This window comes from Chaetodon trifascialis, chromosome 14, assembly GCF_039877785.1.
Source record: "Chaetodon trifascialis isolate fChaTrf1 chromosome 14, fChaTrf1.hap1, whole genome shotgun sequence".
NCBI lineage: Eukaryota > Metazoa > Chordata > Actinopteri > Chaetodontiformes > Chaetodontidae > Chaetodon > Chaetodon trifascialis.
Window position 1 is genome coordinate 20,740,923 of NC_092069.1, and position 15,169 is coordinate 20,756,091.

At 40.7% G+C, this 15,169-nt stretch overlaps 1 protein-coding gene across 2 annotated transcripts in view; it reads right to left on the reverse strand.

Moving 5' to 3' along the window:
* Window positions 1-531: 531 nt before the first annotated feature.
* The window catches only part of trim9 (tripartite motif containing 9), a 40,201-nt gene continuing 25,563 nt past the window's right edge, over window positions 532-15,169 (reverse strand). The window contains exons 5-11 of one of the 2 annotated variants that reach the window (XM_070979158.1): window positions 14,407-14,560; window positions 13,399-13,544; window positions 10,034-10,172; window positions 8,133-8,171; window positions 6,493-6,796; window positions 6,000-6,162; window positions 532-4,720 (exon numbers count right to left, since the gene is read on the reverse strand). In XM_070979158.1, the coding sequence (XP_070835259.1) occupies window positions 4,643-4,720; window positions 6,000-6,162; window positions 6,493-6,796; window positions 8,133-8,171; window positions 10,034-10,172; window positions 13,399-13,544; window positions 14,407-14,560 (1,023 nt within the window). In that variant the 3' untranslated portion in view covers window positions 532-4,642. The remainder of the gene's footprint in view (window positions 4,721-5,999; window positions 6,163-6,492; window positions 6,797-8,132; window positions 8,172-10,033; window positions 10,173-13,398; window positions 13,545-14,406; window positions 14,561-15,169) is intronic. The other variant, XM_070979159.1, reaches the window with a different exon arrangement.

Sequence of the window (15,169 nt, forward strand, 5' to 3'; positions counted from 1 at the left end):
GCAGCTCAGGTCTATGATTTACACTTATAAACTGTACTTCCTATAAAAAGGATTAAACCCACTTGGAAGTTTTCCTGTTTTATGATTGTGAGAGTTTTATGACCAGTGAATCAAAATAATTGAATGTGGCTTTTTTGACACCGATCGACAGAAAAAGAGCTTTTAATGTCAAAGTGAAAACAGAATACTTGCTTGCACAAGCTCATCTGCATGCAGACAAGGGGTTTCAGATGGTTGAAACAGGAGGCCCTGGAGGTCAAACGAATCCAGCAAAATACAGGAAATTATGAAAGAAAGGAAGTCAGTGATTTTATAAAGATGAGCAGAGGAAACTACTAAATACCGACTTGGAGGAGGTGAATATTTTATTCAAAGTGTATTTTTTATTTCTTCAGATGTTTCAGAAGGTTTGTCTTCACTTTGACTGTTGAGCTGTGTAAAAAAGCCACATTAAATCTATTTATTTCACTGCTGTAAAACAATAAAATCTGGCACTGCGAGCAGACAGATAAATATTCCAGGCAACAGAAGTCCTTGTTGACACCTATTTATTGAATATTCACACATACAAAAAACACAGAGGCTCATATTACACTTCAGTTCATCATAATAATAATAGCAGTAATATGGTAATGATAGACATATAATAATAACAATCATAATAATCATACTGTGTTCAAATCAAAGAAAGAACAATGTTCATTTCATATTCAGAAAATTCTTCGAGACATATTTCAGTATCACTCTAAATAATAATACCGAGTGATGACGTTGCACCTCGGATCAAACTGGGCAAAAAGAATCACTTTGGAGTTAAAATGAGGTTATAATGCAGGTAACACACACTCAAACACACTCACAGCCGCACACACACATATGTATGTACATTTGGAGACATAACACCCAGTGTCGCCCAGCGACTGCGTGTACGTTTTTAATAATTCATAAAAGTTTGACGAGGCTGTATGATAGACTTTAAATCATCCCCAGGTCTAGTTTAATATCATTAAAGTGTATTTGGCTGGTTTAGAAATAATAAATGTTACAATCACACACCTTTTAATATCAGCACCCTCATGTGTGCAGTACAGACACACACATTTATGTTATTTTTCAATCACTGAAGTCAATAAAACTTCACATATTCACACAGAAAATATTCCATGAGAAGATAATTTGTGTTTAAAAGTAACAGAAAGTAGTGTCATCTCCCACCGGACATAAAGAAAATCCCTTTAATGAACTGCTTGGCTGAATTACAGCCATTTTGTTTATTTGTCCTAGAATCTGAGGTTGTGTAATGCTGTAATAATGGCTGCTCTTGTCTTTGAATGAGGCAAAGGAGGCTCTCGCTGCTCAGTGACCCTCTGCTGAATGTGTTGCTTTTGTACTCTAGTATTACAATTAAGGCCGGACAAAAGGCTTACCATGAAAAACCACCAGTTAAATGTTGCAGAAATAAAAGCTTGAATGCAGCCTCGCAGCGAAGGACGTGCAACTTGTTGAACGCTGCAGTAGTTTGATTTAGTTTAGCATTGTTAGCATACATGCGCATGTCACACTGGAGATTAGATGTTTTACTTTGTGCAGCCATCTCAGCATCCATGTGAGCAGCCATCAGTCCCAGATGATCCCCAGGGAAGAGAAAGAAAGAAAGGATTTAGAAAGCTAAGAAAGCTCATACCTGACTGTAATATTCCCGTCACTACTGTTATTAAATCCATAACAAACATGTCTACGGTTGAGTTTGCCCTTTTGCTGATAGAAAAAATACGTAGCAGCAGGTGAAGTCAGGCATCACAGATGTTACAGTTGACTCTGCTGAAGCAATGACTAGTCTGTAGCAAAGTTTCAGAAATCTTTTGGGTATTGAAGAGGGGAAAAGGCACATCCATGAAGCTCAAACTCAGGATAGCACCTCATGTGAATGCTAGACATGTGCTGTACGTCTCAGGGCAGCGATGCACGGGGAACGTTTCTGGGCGACTGGAAGAGCAACAGTTTCCTCAGTGACCTCTCAGCATTTAGACTTTTAGAAAGACATTTTTTGCTCACGGTCCACAGAGGATGAATCGTAATGAATGTGGTGATCTTCTGACATCTCCAGCTCCACCATGAATTTGACATTTTTGGTTTTTAGGGATGTCACGACGACTGAAATTTGGGTACAGACATTCATGTCCCCCTGAATGAATTGTCACTTAAGAAAATGTTAGTTTGTCCAGTATTTTGATTTATGACCAAATACCTGCAAAGCTAATTCTAATTAATTACATTTTTTGCTACTTTATACTCCTACTTTGCTACATTTTTGAGACAAATATTGTACTTTTTACTCCACTACATTTATTTGGTAAATTTGGTTAGTTTGCAGATTCATTGTTAATGAACTAACAAATTATGATGCATTATCATAGATTAAACTACCCAGCAGTATAGTTACTAAAATTAGCCCCACCTTTGCCAGCTGCAACATTAAACACATTAATGCATCAACAGTTACAATCTAGTAACAGAATAATTATTCAGAAACGGGCCTTTCTGCACTTTTATTTTTGATACAGTATATTTTGATGCTGATGCTTTTGTATTTTTACTAAAGTAACATTTTGAAGTGAGGAATTTCACTTCTAATGGAGTATTTGTACACTGTGGCATTGCAACTTTTAGCCTCAGCTTTACTTTGTGTTTAGTGCTAATTAGCAATCGTTAACATACTAAACTACAATTGTGGACATGGTACACATTATACCTGCTAAAAAATAAGCAATGTTAGCACTGTCACTGTTAGCATGTTAGCATTAGCATTCAGCTGAAAGTACCAGTGTATCTCAAGTTGTTGCCTTTTGAGGAGGCTGTTGCCTGACCCCACAGCAAACGTCCCAGTGCATCATCACCTTTCCTGTTGGCTTAATAGGACATAAACTGGTTCTCGTGATTACTGTAAAGCCTCTTCAGTTCAGAAAAAACTCCAAACTACTTTTTTAAAGCGACAAAAAGATTCAGTTTCTTTCTGTAATAACTATACATCAAATAAAGGAACAATGATGAATTCTCTTTGAAAAACTCTGAACATCAATAACTTATTTAGCTATACACCTCTTTGCGATAGATCATTTCAATAACAATATTACAAAACTACCAGGATTCGGTCACCTACAGTAAAAAAAAAAAAAAAAAAAAGCCAGACTGAAGCGAGCTGCTGTAGCACCTTATTCAAGCAGCTTCACAGTCGTCATCTTTAAGCCATTTTCAACACTCATCAACGCACAGAATCGCCTGCTTTTATGATACATTAAACCAGAATCTGTCCCTTCTGCTTTGAGAGCTGCACTGCAGAGAAAGGCTGCACGAAGGCCTCGCTTCCACTAGCATTTTATACGCCGATGCTGTATTACTTTTTTTTCTTTTCAGACAATACAGAAGGTTCACATGAGCTAAGCCACTAAGAAAAGCGTCTCATGTACAAGGACGAGGATACGACAGTGACGCGGCTGAGAGTCGGACTATTGCTGTCGTCCAGGGATCATTGCAGCTGCTGACCAGTCTCAACCCATCCGACCCCCTCGCATACACTCACACAAAACACACAAAAGACCACCTCTCATGCTCCCCCTGGTGTTTAAAATGTGTAAGGATGTTCAAGACTGATGGCAAGAAAAGAAATATACAGGAAATCGTGCTTGTTAAGGTGTGTTTTCAATGAAAGAAGGATAAGAATGAAGAATAAGATATACTGAACTGTATGTTGATGGTATGATGGAGGCTACGTTTTCTAAGTCACCTCGTTTAGAGGACAACCTCTGTCCTTTTGGGAAATATGCTTATTTGATGCTAAGAGTTGGATCAGAGGACCGATGCTACTTTCATGGCTTTATGCTAAATAAGTTACTAATAAGTTAGCTTAGCTTAGCTTAGCTTAGCTAAAATAGTGGAAACAGCTAGCCTGGCTCTGTACAAAACCCACCTACCAGCACCTCCAAATATCACTAATGAACATGTTTCATCTTCTATATTAAATTTTTTTGTGCTCGTAAAACCACATTTTTTTAATTAAACAAACTAGAAATAATATTTTAATACGTGTGTCATAGAGATGTTGGTAGACATTTTTGAGCTTTGGATGGAGCCAGGCTAGCTGTTTCCTGTCTTTATACTAAGCTAAGCTAAGAGACCACCAGCAGGAGCTTCATACTTAGCATGCAGGCATGAGAGTGGTTTTAATTTTCTCTTGGCAAGAAAGCAAATAAGCATATTTTCCAAAATGTCAAGCTACTCCTTTAAGCACATATTATGAGCAGTGCACATGATTCCAGGTCCATCAGCTTGATATCACAATTATTTTTCAACAAGGTTTCACTTTCCTCAACTATCCACATGTCATTTACCAAGGTACAGATTGCAAAGCACTGCACATTTTGACACTGTCCTGCAGATGGTCCATGTGTCCAAGGTTTAGGCATGATAAAGGCATGGCTCAGTGCTGGATGGGGCCTCTGACAGAGAATCATGGGGTCAGTCGGTCAGGGGGACAAGAGGAGATGGGGAGGGTGAGGGTGGGATCATAGTTATTGACTGGCAGGATGAACCCTGGGAAATCCTGAAGAGGTTTTCTCCAACCGTTGTAGGTGGTGGTGCGTCTTCAGCACACAGAGCCAGTGGGATCTGCTTCCCCAGGAGTGTAGAAGTCTGGGATGGGCAGTCCAGTGTGCAGTGTGACCTGTAAAAAATACATTTACATACAGGTTAATAAATAATGGCACAGATGTTTGCTTTATTTTTCTGCCTGCAGGTGGAGCTGTTGAACTATTTCCTCCGCGAGTGTAGTGTTTGTTCTTGGAGGCGCTTTGCTTTCATCACCCAAAGAAGGCATTAAAAATGAGCAAACTGGCTGAGAGCAATAAGAAATTCAAAGCAACTAACTGTTGTTGAGTCTTTGAAGCTTTCTCTTTCAAGCCTTAATCCTTTGAGCCCATATTTGTAAAACTTGGAAAAGAAGTTGACTGAATAATAACTGTACTCGTGATACTTTATTGATCTACGAGTGAGAAACCTCTGTTTATGCCTGCAGCACTGCTCCGGGAGGGTGAATCATTAGCACAAGAGGCCAGGGCCAGCTGAAAAACAGCTTCTCCTGGAGCAGTTTTAAAAACTCACATCTTGACCTGTTATTGTAATTTACATGCGAAAGTTACTCAAATATGATTACACATGATCATGATAGCTGTAAGCCATTGAAAAGAAACTAGTTTAAATAATGGTAAAAATGCACTAAACTGAAATACTTTATGTGGACACATTTTTTCCACTAATTTAGATTTAGCAGAAAACGGGGAGCTTGTAAAGGGGCACCCCACCAGTTTTACACACAAGTTCAGTTTACTCATCCCAAGGAATACTGCTCAGGCTTTAAAATATTGTCTAATAGCTTTTGTACCTCTGGAGGGAGCGTTAAAAGTCTGAGAAAGTCTCAGCTGGTCTGTGGAGACTAGAAATGTATTACAAACTACGGTGTGGAATTTCAAAGACATTTATCAAGCAGATAGACTCTAATGAGAGATGAACAACTGAAGCATCTAGTGTTTTTTGCTTCATGCATACTAAGGACCAAAAGTCATATATCTGATCTCACAAGACCCTTATTTTGTGGAAGTGCATTGCTAAATCAGTAAATTTAAAACTGGCATGCTCTTGCTTGCTGGTTTCCTGCTAACTGGCCAAGAAACTGTTGGCAGACCTCCTGTTTTCTTCAATCCAGCTTTTGTACCTTTGGACAGAGACAGGCTAGCTGTTTCCCTCTGGTTCCAGTCATTGTGCTAAGCTAAGCTATAAGGCTGTGAGCTGAGACTTCATATTTTTAGATATGAGTGGTAACAGTCTTAATAAGCACATATCCCAAAATGTCTAATATTTAAAGTTAAGAAAAAAACAAAAGGAGAAATCTGTATGTTAAGGGATCAATTTACACGTAGCCCCTGGTCAGTAATATCATTCTATACCTGGACATTTCGGTTGATGCTGAGAGCAGGGTAATAGACGCCTTCCAATCCTTCAAAAGCCACTGGACCCTGCTGCTCATCATTGATGAGGAAGATAATGATCCCGCGTGAGAAGTCCAGCAGGACTCCTATTGTAGATCCTTTACTGATGCCACCGTCCGTCCTGCGCGGTCACACAGAGGGAAATTAACTGAAGAGATATTCATGGATAATCGATGCAGTGTTAGCAGAGGTAAAAGTAATCACAACACATTTACTCTTGAGTATCATTTTCTGCTACTTTGCACTTCTACTTCACAACATTTCAGAGGAAAAATACTGTACTTTTCATTTACTAGTTGCTTTTTGGATTCATTTTAAAGTATAAAAATATGAAAAACTCATTAAGTCTCAAAGACTTAATGCTTATATTTTCCAGTCTTGGTCCTCACCTGCATTAGTCGTGGACATCATGGACAATCTCAATCTCAATCACATCACTTTAATTCCTTACCTGTTTGTGTGTGAGTTGTTGTGCATAAACCAGGAGCGGTTGTTGTCCACGTACATAGCCCAGGCCTTGTCATCTTTCCCCAGCATCACATCCTTCAGGACGTCGCTCCGAGCGATCCCAAAGGCCGGATCCGGGTGGTTGTCATAGCGATCGATGGTCATTTCCCAGTAATGAACGCCACGGGAGAAAGCTGAATTACTCAAGACCACCCTGTCATCGTAGCTGCTGCACGTCACCGTCAGATTGTCGTTGGAGAGGATGATGTCCGGGTGAGCGGAGGCTGGGTCAAAGGTGAACCAAGCAACTGTGCACATACATGGGAACAGTTACACTCACTGTTCAGCATCATTAACACCACTGACTGCAAGACCTGATGCAATGATCATGAATTTACGGAGGGGACATGAATCTAGGGGCTGGAGGTTGGATGAGGTGAACTTACACTGTAAAAACAATTGAATGAAAGGAAAATAAACTAAATGAAATAGGATGAGAAGAAGATTCACTATCACTATCATGATTAATAATTCTAAACATCATACTATCTAACTTCATTTATAACTTAATCCTAATAATCTTAATAATCTTAATAGCATCAATAGCATCTGTGTCAGACAGTCTGCAAAGAATAACTGGCGTTTGTTTTCACCTGCTTGGCACACCAGATGGGTGGAGATTATGACGTCTAGATAATTCTAAGGACACAAACTAAATCACAAAGATAAGTAAACTTTTTAATCAGTAAATTATGCAGATGGGGAAGGTTGGGATTTCATTTGTGTTGCTCAAAGCATCAATGATTGAAAAATTCGTCTGGCCTGCATCTGTTTTGGTTCACTAGCACTAATCAGGGTCATTTTCGACTTCAGCAGGCAGCTGTTTGCAGTGAAAAAGCTCAGATAAGCCCACTGTTCACTAGCTAACCACCACTTCATACAAAGTTAGAGTCTAGCTGGTGGAGCATATAGCAGCGAAAGAGCCAAATGTTTCCCTCAGGAGTTGGTGGAGACCAAAATAAGAGAGAAAAGGGGAGTGACATGTAAAACTGTTTGTCATTTAAATTTTATAAGACCATAGTAATTCAATCATGTGCTGCCCCCAACTGGCAGAAAAATGTACTGCAGCACATTCATTGTATTTGGTTGATGGTGTAGATTTAAAACCTCAAAATAAAACCACAACCTGCATGGATTGATATCACTTGGGGTGGTTCTTCTTGTAACTGGTGTGAAGTGATTCTTTATATGTGAGCTCCAAACGCATCATACTGCGAGCAGGCTAAATCAAATGCCACTAATTTTGCAGACCGCTTGGCTCAGGCTTAAATATATATACTCTATACTCTATACAGAGGAATGCGGGAGTTTAACAGATGGACGTTTGCGCTTTTTATGGGCTCCACTGGTCTTGCTTTACTGGTGTCACCATGTGCAGCAAAGTTTCATTACATGGCTTTATTTCCCAAAGGAAATAAAACAAAGACATTTATTAGAAGGTTGTATTGAACGTCTAATAAGTGCAGCCCACAGAGCAGCAAACTGCCCTCCTGCTGGTCTGAGAGTGAAGACTGCACTGATGAAACAGGAAATGGCCAGGAGGGGATTAGAGTGGAAATAGTCAGCAACGAGAGCCGTCCATACCTGTGCCTATAGACTGAATATCGCATGGAGGGAGTCCAGCTGAAATGTGAAATGACGGGGTGGGATTCAGAGGGGAGAGGGAGAAAGAAAAGAGGGAGGGAGGAAGAGAGCGTAGCGAAGCAGTGAAGCAGATAGTGTAGAGGGGTCAGGAGGGGTGGAGGAGAGGGCAAAAAGCAGGTTTGATCAGGGAAGCTGGTTCAACTCAGTGGCCAGAACACCAGAGAGGCGATCCCCAAAAACAAAACCAAAGACTTCCTACAAACAGATCTGAGGAGACTTGAAAAGAACAAGCATGAAAACAAAGAGAAAGGCTGCTCTAATGGAGAAATTCACACAAATAAAAGCGTAGAAAAAAAATAGAAGATCAAAGCACAGTCCAGTCGGGGTGAAGGATGTCAGATCTCTGCAGAAACTGAAAACGTCTGAGTGGTTAGATCACTTTGTGCAGCCCCCAACAGCTGCTGAGTGCACTCTCTCTGTCAGGTAGGGAGGCTGTCTGGGCCTCTCAGGTCCACTGGTGGATGACAAGCTTCCCCATCTATGCAGAGTAGCATTTAACTAATGGGAAAGCAAGCGCGTGGGTGGATTAGACACGAGCCAGCTGCTGCTGGATGTACCTGGTTTATAAGCTCAAACACACCCTCGAACAGAATTCACATCCTGCTGCTGCTCTGTCAAAACCTCACAACTGATATTTTGGGGGCTTTTAATGTTATTGCCTTTGTGTTACATGACAGATGAAAGAGGGTGAGGAAGTTTGATGCAGCATAATTCCTTGAATACCCTTTAAAACCCCATGAATTAAATCCAAAATTCATGGTTTTCAATCCGAAATGAGAATAAAAAGAATTTGGCTGTCTGACGATGCAAGGCTTTAGTCTGGCAGGAACAATTTATTATTCCTAAGATCTCTGTGAGTTCAGTCAAGGTGTATTTGTTATTAATGAACAAGTATCCAAGAAGAAGAAGCAAACTGAGCCCAGACTCCCACTGATTAATCTTACAACTACTGTGATAAAATACCTGCCAGCTGTTTGCTAGAGCACAACATCACGCCTGATCAGATTGAGCTTGTGTGTCAAGGTTCATCATAGCATAAAGCAAACAGAACATGACACTTTTTAACAACCTGATCATGCAAAAAACACATATGTGTCAAACATATCATGTCACATAGTAAAAACTATAATAAATAACAGCTCCTGGGTGAACTGAAATAGAAGTTAACGTGCAAATCCACCTTAAAAACCCATGGATGGGAGTCAGTCACAAACATGTGGCAGGTATTTGGAGAAGCAAAACGTGTACATTTAGTCATGTGCTTCTGCTTTAGGACAACCTCAGAGAAGCTGAATCAGTGCACATTTTAAATAGCATCTTAAAACTTACTTGTTTTCTTAGACTTTTTCTTGATCTTAGAACTTTCCATTTTGTGGTTCATACAGGCGTTGATGTGTTCGTTATTTTAAAGAGATCCATACCTCGCCTGATGTTTTGCTGTGTAAAAATAAACTTGTCAGCGCTCTCTGGTGGACAAACTATGTAATGGTAAATTAAATTACCTCTAACCTAATTGGCTGTTTCTGCACTGCAAAAAAAGATTCCTCTGAAAAGCTGTGCACTGCAGACAAAGTTTGCTTGCTTCATTACAAATATGTGAAAGTGGCTGAGTTCAGTGCTGCCAGTGAAGAAGCACTAATGAGTCTGTTTTACTGGGAACTCGCACTTGAGTTTTGGCTCTTTGTGGATCCTAACTTGAAAACTGACAACTCTATTCCACATGCTGTCTGGATCATTCCAGATAAGAGGAATAACTGGATGAATTCTGTTTCAAGAGTGTGTTTTTCCTTAAAGATATACAGTCACATAAGCAGTAGTTGGAGTCATGATGCTCAACGTACCCTCAGAGGTCTGCATGATCAGAGTCTTGCTGTACTGGCCCACTCCGCTGGCATTAAAGGCCTTCACTCTGGACTTGTACGTGCTGTTGAAGTGAAGCCCATCCACTGTGCAGATGGTCTCCGTCCCCACGTACACTTCCTGCAAAGACACATGGTGCTTCCTGTCAAGCTGGCAGATACATCAAGTGCGTCGTTATGACACGGAACAGACAGAGTGAGCGAGCGCTGCTTCTCCAACACGCCCGGCTCTGCCACTGAAGGAGTGTCCCTTCTGGATTTGGCGGTGAGCGTAATAAGTGAGAGTGTGAGTTTGTACAACTGAGCGTGGGCGAAGCAGCCCACACCGGAGTATAAATAGACATGGGGACACAACTCGCCAAACTCACTGCGTTGGCGAGCCTCATTGAGTCAGAGGGGAGAAGAGGTGGAGAAGAATCCTGCACAATTTGGAAAGAAGATGTTTTTCAAAGCGTAGGTAAACAGGTATGACATGAGGCGACTGGAGTCCAAGTTAAAGAGATGCACAGACTGGACGGCAGATTGCTTTGCTTACAGTATTAACAGCAAAATTCAAGTACTTTCAAGGCATGTTCAAGGCACCGAAAGCAAAAAAATTCCAGACTCTTGAAGCCCTTATCATCACATCTAAATTGTTATTAGAAACGCAGGAGCACAGAATGCCTTCACACCCACAGCAATCAATCTATACTGTCACTTTGTTTATTTCACCAGCTGTTCATATTAACTTTGATTGCGTGCTTTAATCGTGATTATTTAACGCTCCCTAATTTCGATGCCAGGAGACAACAAACAAATACAGCAACAGCATTGTTTCATATCAAATATTAAAAGACTTTTACGAAGTACTGAGCAGAATGGAGATGTTTATGTTGGATTAACGCCTGTTATATTCTCTTGTTGTTTTTCTTAAAGGAAAATGTACACTGCGCTCTCTTGTCCCACATCTTGGAGTCCGTCTTAATTAAAACATATTTGATTGAACTGATATTTGATGAAAAAAAGTAGTATATTTGAATTAACTGAACTTGAACTTGAAAACTGTTCAAATTCAGTCTTTTCCAAACTTTTAAGACTTTCAAGACCCTGTGTGTAGAAGAAAAACTTGAGTGAAACAGTGAACTCAAACAAAAAAATGTGGTGAACTCCAGCAAAATGTCTCCAAGCTGTAATAGAATTTGGCATCGACTGTCCACCAATTAGCAGTTAGCGGACACAGTTGGTGAATCTGGACGTAAATGACGGCCCTTTCACGGAACAGCTGTAATTAACGCTGACGGATGAAGGCTCATACAAACAGACAATTACAGAACACAGAACGAACTGCAGGGAGCGACCAGCTGGATTTAGACAAGAGAGTAAACTGACTTAAGGTCAGCGGCTGCTTTTTCTACATCAAAACAAAGGATGCCTCTGCAAACAGCTGCTGGTCCGTTCACATTACGCAGGGCGTGTTTAGCTGATGCTCTGCATCTAGAGTGTTAGCAACTGTTGTCCTGCTTCATCCTCCTCACAGAGCACTAAAGTTGACAGGGTCGGCTATTTACAGCTCCAGAAAGTCAATGAGACAGACAGGACATGAAGCAAACTGTGTCCACCGATATTTAGATTATGATGTGCTTTGATAAAAAGGGCTCTGGCTACTACAGTTGGGCCTTTGTGCAGGTAGAGCATTAAAACCAAATCAAACTGCTTCAATTATGCTGCAGCAGTTGTTCAGAGGATGGACACGTTGTGCTTTTTAGGAGCTGTGAAAAGGTGGAAACAGTTTGAGAGAAGACTGAGAGTGAAAAACGGCAGCTGACTGGATTGATTTTCTCTTTATTCAGGATGTTTAAGAAATTATCAGGACATATTCTCTATGCATGTTGTTTAACATCCAGGACAAAATACGCTCAATCATTTGGTTTAATACTGCTGGACTTTGCATGTATTTCCAAAAGTTTTGACTGACAACAGGAACTCAGTACACAATTAAAAAAATGTACATTCTATGTTATTCTAATCCTTTAAAGCAATGCTGAATTTTAATTACTTATTATTATATCCCTTTTTCAGTTTTTTTCCACCAGCATATAACAATAATTTCCTAATGATACAATTAATTAAATCAACATGGCCTGGACCCAGTTAAATGCTAAGACAGACATGGATGGATTAAGCAATTAAAAACATGGATGCAATTAAAAATGACTAATTTAAGTCAATTTAAGTTTTTGCTAAAACTGACATTTGCCCATTATGAGACAATGAGCGTCTTGGCTGCTGTAGCTGCAGCAGTGACGGTGTTTGCAATAGATTTGAACTAACATTATCTACAGCAGGCAAGAGGAAATATTTAATTTACTGTTTTATAAAGATTTGGTTTTATAGATTCACGGTTATGTTGTAATATTGTTGATTTGGGATGAACTTTTGAGAGCTGCTCTTGTGCTCGATGAGTGGGTAACATGGATTTTAGCACTTCATTTCCTCCCATCATATAAAGGAATATATCACAAAAGTACATAAACCAAGGAGCACAACAGCTAGTAAACATTATTTTCCTCTTTCCCTCTTTGTCTGTGAGAATAACTAACAGGACTCATTTGCTTGCCACTCACAGAGCAGGGGAGCAACAACAAAAGGGTTTATTTACAATACTCTGCAGGGAGCTTCATCTCAGAGTTTAACATCACTTTCAGAAAGATCTCCCAGATTGATTGTCCTGAGAGTCATCAGGGCCTCTGTACTGTACTGCATGGAGGAAGATTTAGGTTTAGAGGTTGCACACAGATATCATCTGCCATTGTACTGAGGGTTTGTTCAGGAGGTTTAAGTTGCCATTGTATCAAAGCGAGGGCCTCAATGCAAAGAGAACTGGGGGGGGTCTTAGGTGGATGGATTACATAGTGAACCTCTGGGAGGGTATGAATACTGCTTTGATGCCAGTTAGCACTTCCTGCGGGATCATCTCATCTGACAGCTGCATTACAGACCCTTTCTCTTGGCGGCGTGTCATTCAATGCCTCACGACAGCGTGTCACATGACCTGTTCTCATATCACCCAGAGCTGCGCAGCACGGCCATCACACATTGTCTCGAGGCATTTCAGTGACAAAGCGTTGCTTTCACATTCCCCTGGCTGAGCTGGTGTCCTCCCTGGCATCAAATGAAGGAGTCTTTGTTGGGGGGGTGGGGGGGTAGTGTTGTGTGGAGGTGAATTATTACTCTAACTGGTTCTGTTCTTCACTTTCTGCCTTGTAATCTAACGGGAACCCACAAACACCCCCCTGTAAAGGCTTTACAAGTCGACAGATAAATCCTAACCAGTGGAGACAAGAGAGTACCTGCGGAGGGAAACCTACCCTGAACGGCCCCCCGTTTCCGTCGTCCAGCTCCAGGATGTAACCGTCCACGGCGATGGTGGAGAGCGGTGGCTGTTTCCATGACAACGTGGCGCTGTTGTTCTGAGTGCAACATTCCTCCAGCTGGAGCATCGGAGCAGCTGGGACTGAGGAGGGGAAAAGCAGGCCAGATTACAGCCCACTGAGATATGAACGCGCACACACGAGCATGCATGAACACACACAGACACACACACTCCTCAACCAGATATGACTCTGCAGTGCACAAAGATCTGTTCAATATTTATCATGTATAAAATCTATTATGAATATATGAATTCATCACACATTGATAAAAGGCTTCCGATTCATGAGTGTAAACACACCAAACTTCCGTGACTTTCCCAGTAATTTACTGAATATTTCACCAAACACCTGCATTAGTCAGTGATATCGCACTGTGTAAAGCAGGTACATAACTGCACAAAGTCAAACTTAAATGTCTGTGCACACATCGAGTGAGTTCCCCCTGCTTCTGAATATATTCTTGGAAAATAATTTGTGATTTTCAAAGATAAAAAGGGCACGTGCAAGAACAAGCTGTCTCTCATTTGCAACTGCAAACTCAAGGGACAGTTGTCACAAAAAAGAAGACACTCACACAAATCATTAGCGTCCATAATACATTTTAGAGAGATACTAATACATAAATCCATATTTTAACAAATCTCCAGGTCAAATTAATACAAAACCTTAACTATAACCCAACGATTCAGTGCTGCAAACACTGCAGGTATATTATGGAGATTTTTCCATGACAGAAATCAGTTTGGCTACAGAACAGCTGCTTTACAGGCTGGTTGAGATTTACTGTGCTGTTCAAAATCACAAAGGAACGAAGACATTAGCTCCCAAGAGGGCTTGAACTGAACCTCTTTGAGCTGAAAAAGTCTCCGTCTGTGCTGTGCCTGCTCTACTCCAGCCTACTTTTGTATAATCTCCACCCGTTATCTCCTCCTCTCTCCTCACCTTTCATCTGGACAAAGTCCAGCTGGTGGATCGTCTGCAGGAGGGGTCCGCTGTCCAGAGTGAGGTCAAAGTCGCTGGTCATCCTCGGGGTGAGGGTTCCCTTCCCCCACTGGCCCTCCGTCATGTGGACCCTCCGGATCAAAGCATCGGAGATCTGACAACAACATTAGTCATCATCAGAGCTACTCATCAAATCCTGCACTGGCCAACCAGAACATCACACATGGTCACAGATGTATGTATGCTGATCCAATGTTTATCATCCTCTATTTAAACCACACATACATTTTGAGTATGTTTCAATTTGCACATTTTCAATTAATAATCTTCAATTCTCAAATCACACATTTGCTTTACAATCTCTAAAGCATACAAAAGCCTCTATCCTTTGATCCTCAGTGCAGATGATGAAAGCCCCTCTTTGTCTAAAGGCAGGTCAGCAACATGCAGAGATGTGAAATTTGTCTGCAGGCAATTCAGCATATTTAAGAATGATATCTAGTTGGGTTCAGAAGGAGCTGTTTCTTCATAGAAAACCCTTTTCCCTATATTGAGTTTGCCTTTTTCTAGGAAACTTATCAGGAAATCATTAGGAAATTATGAAAACGTTACTGACATGAACACCGAACCTGCATTTCTCTTATAAATATTTCATCATAATGGCTAAAATCATTTTGGGCCGTGCTGAAAAAACATGGTAAATAATTTAAATTTCATTCCAAAAGGTCTCACGGTTAACTCCTGCATCCCTCTATCAGGCGCA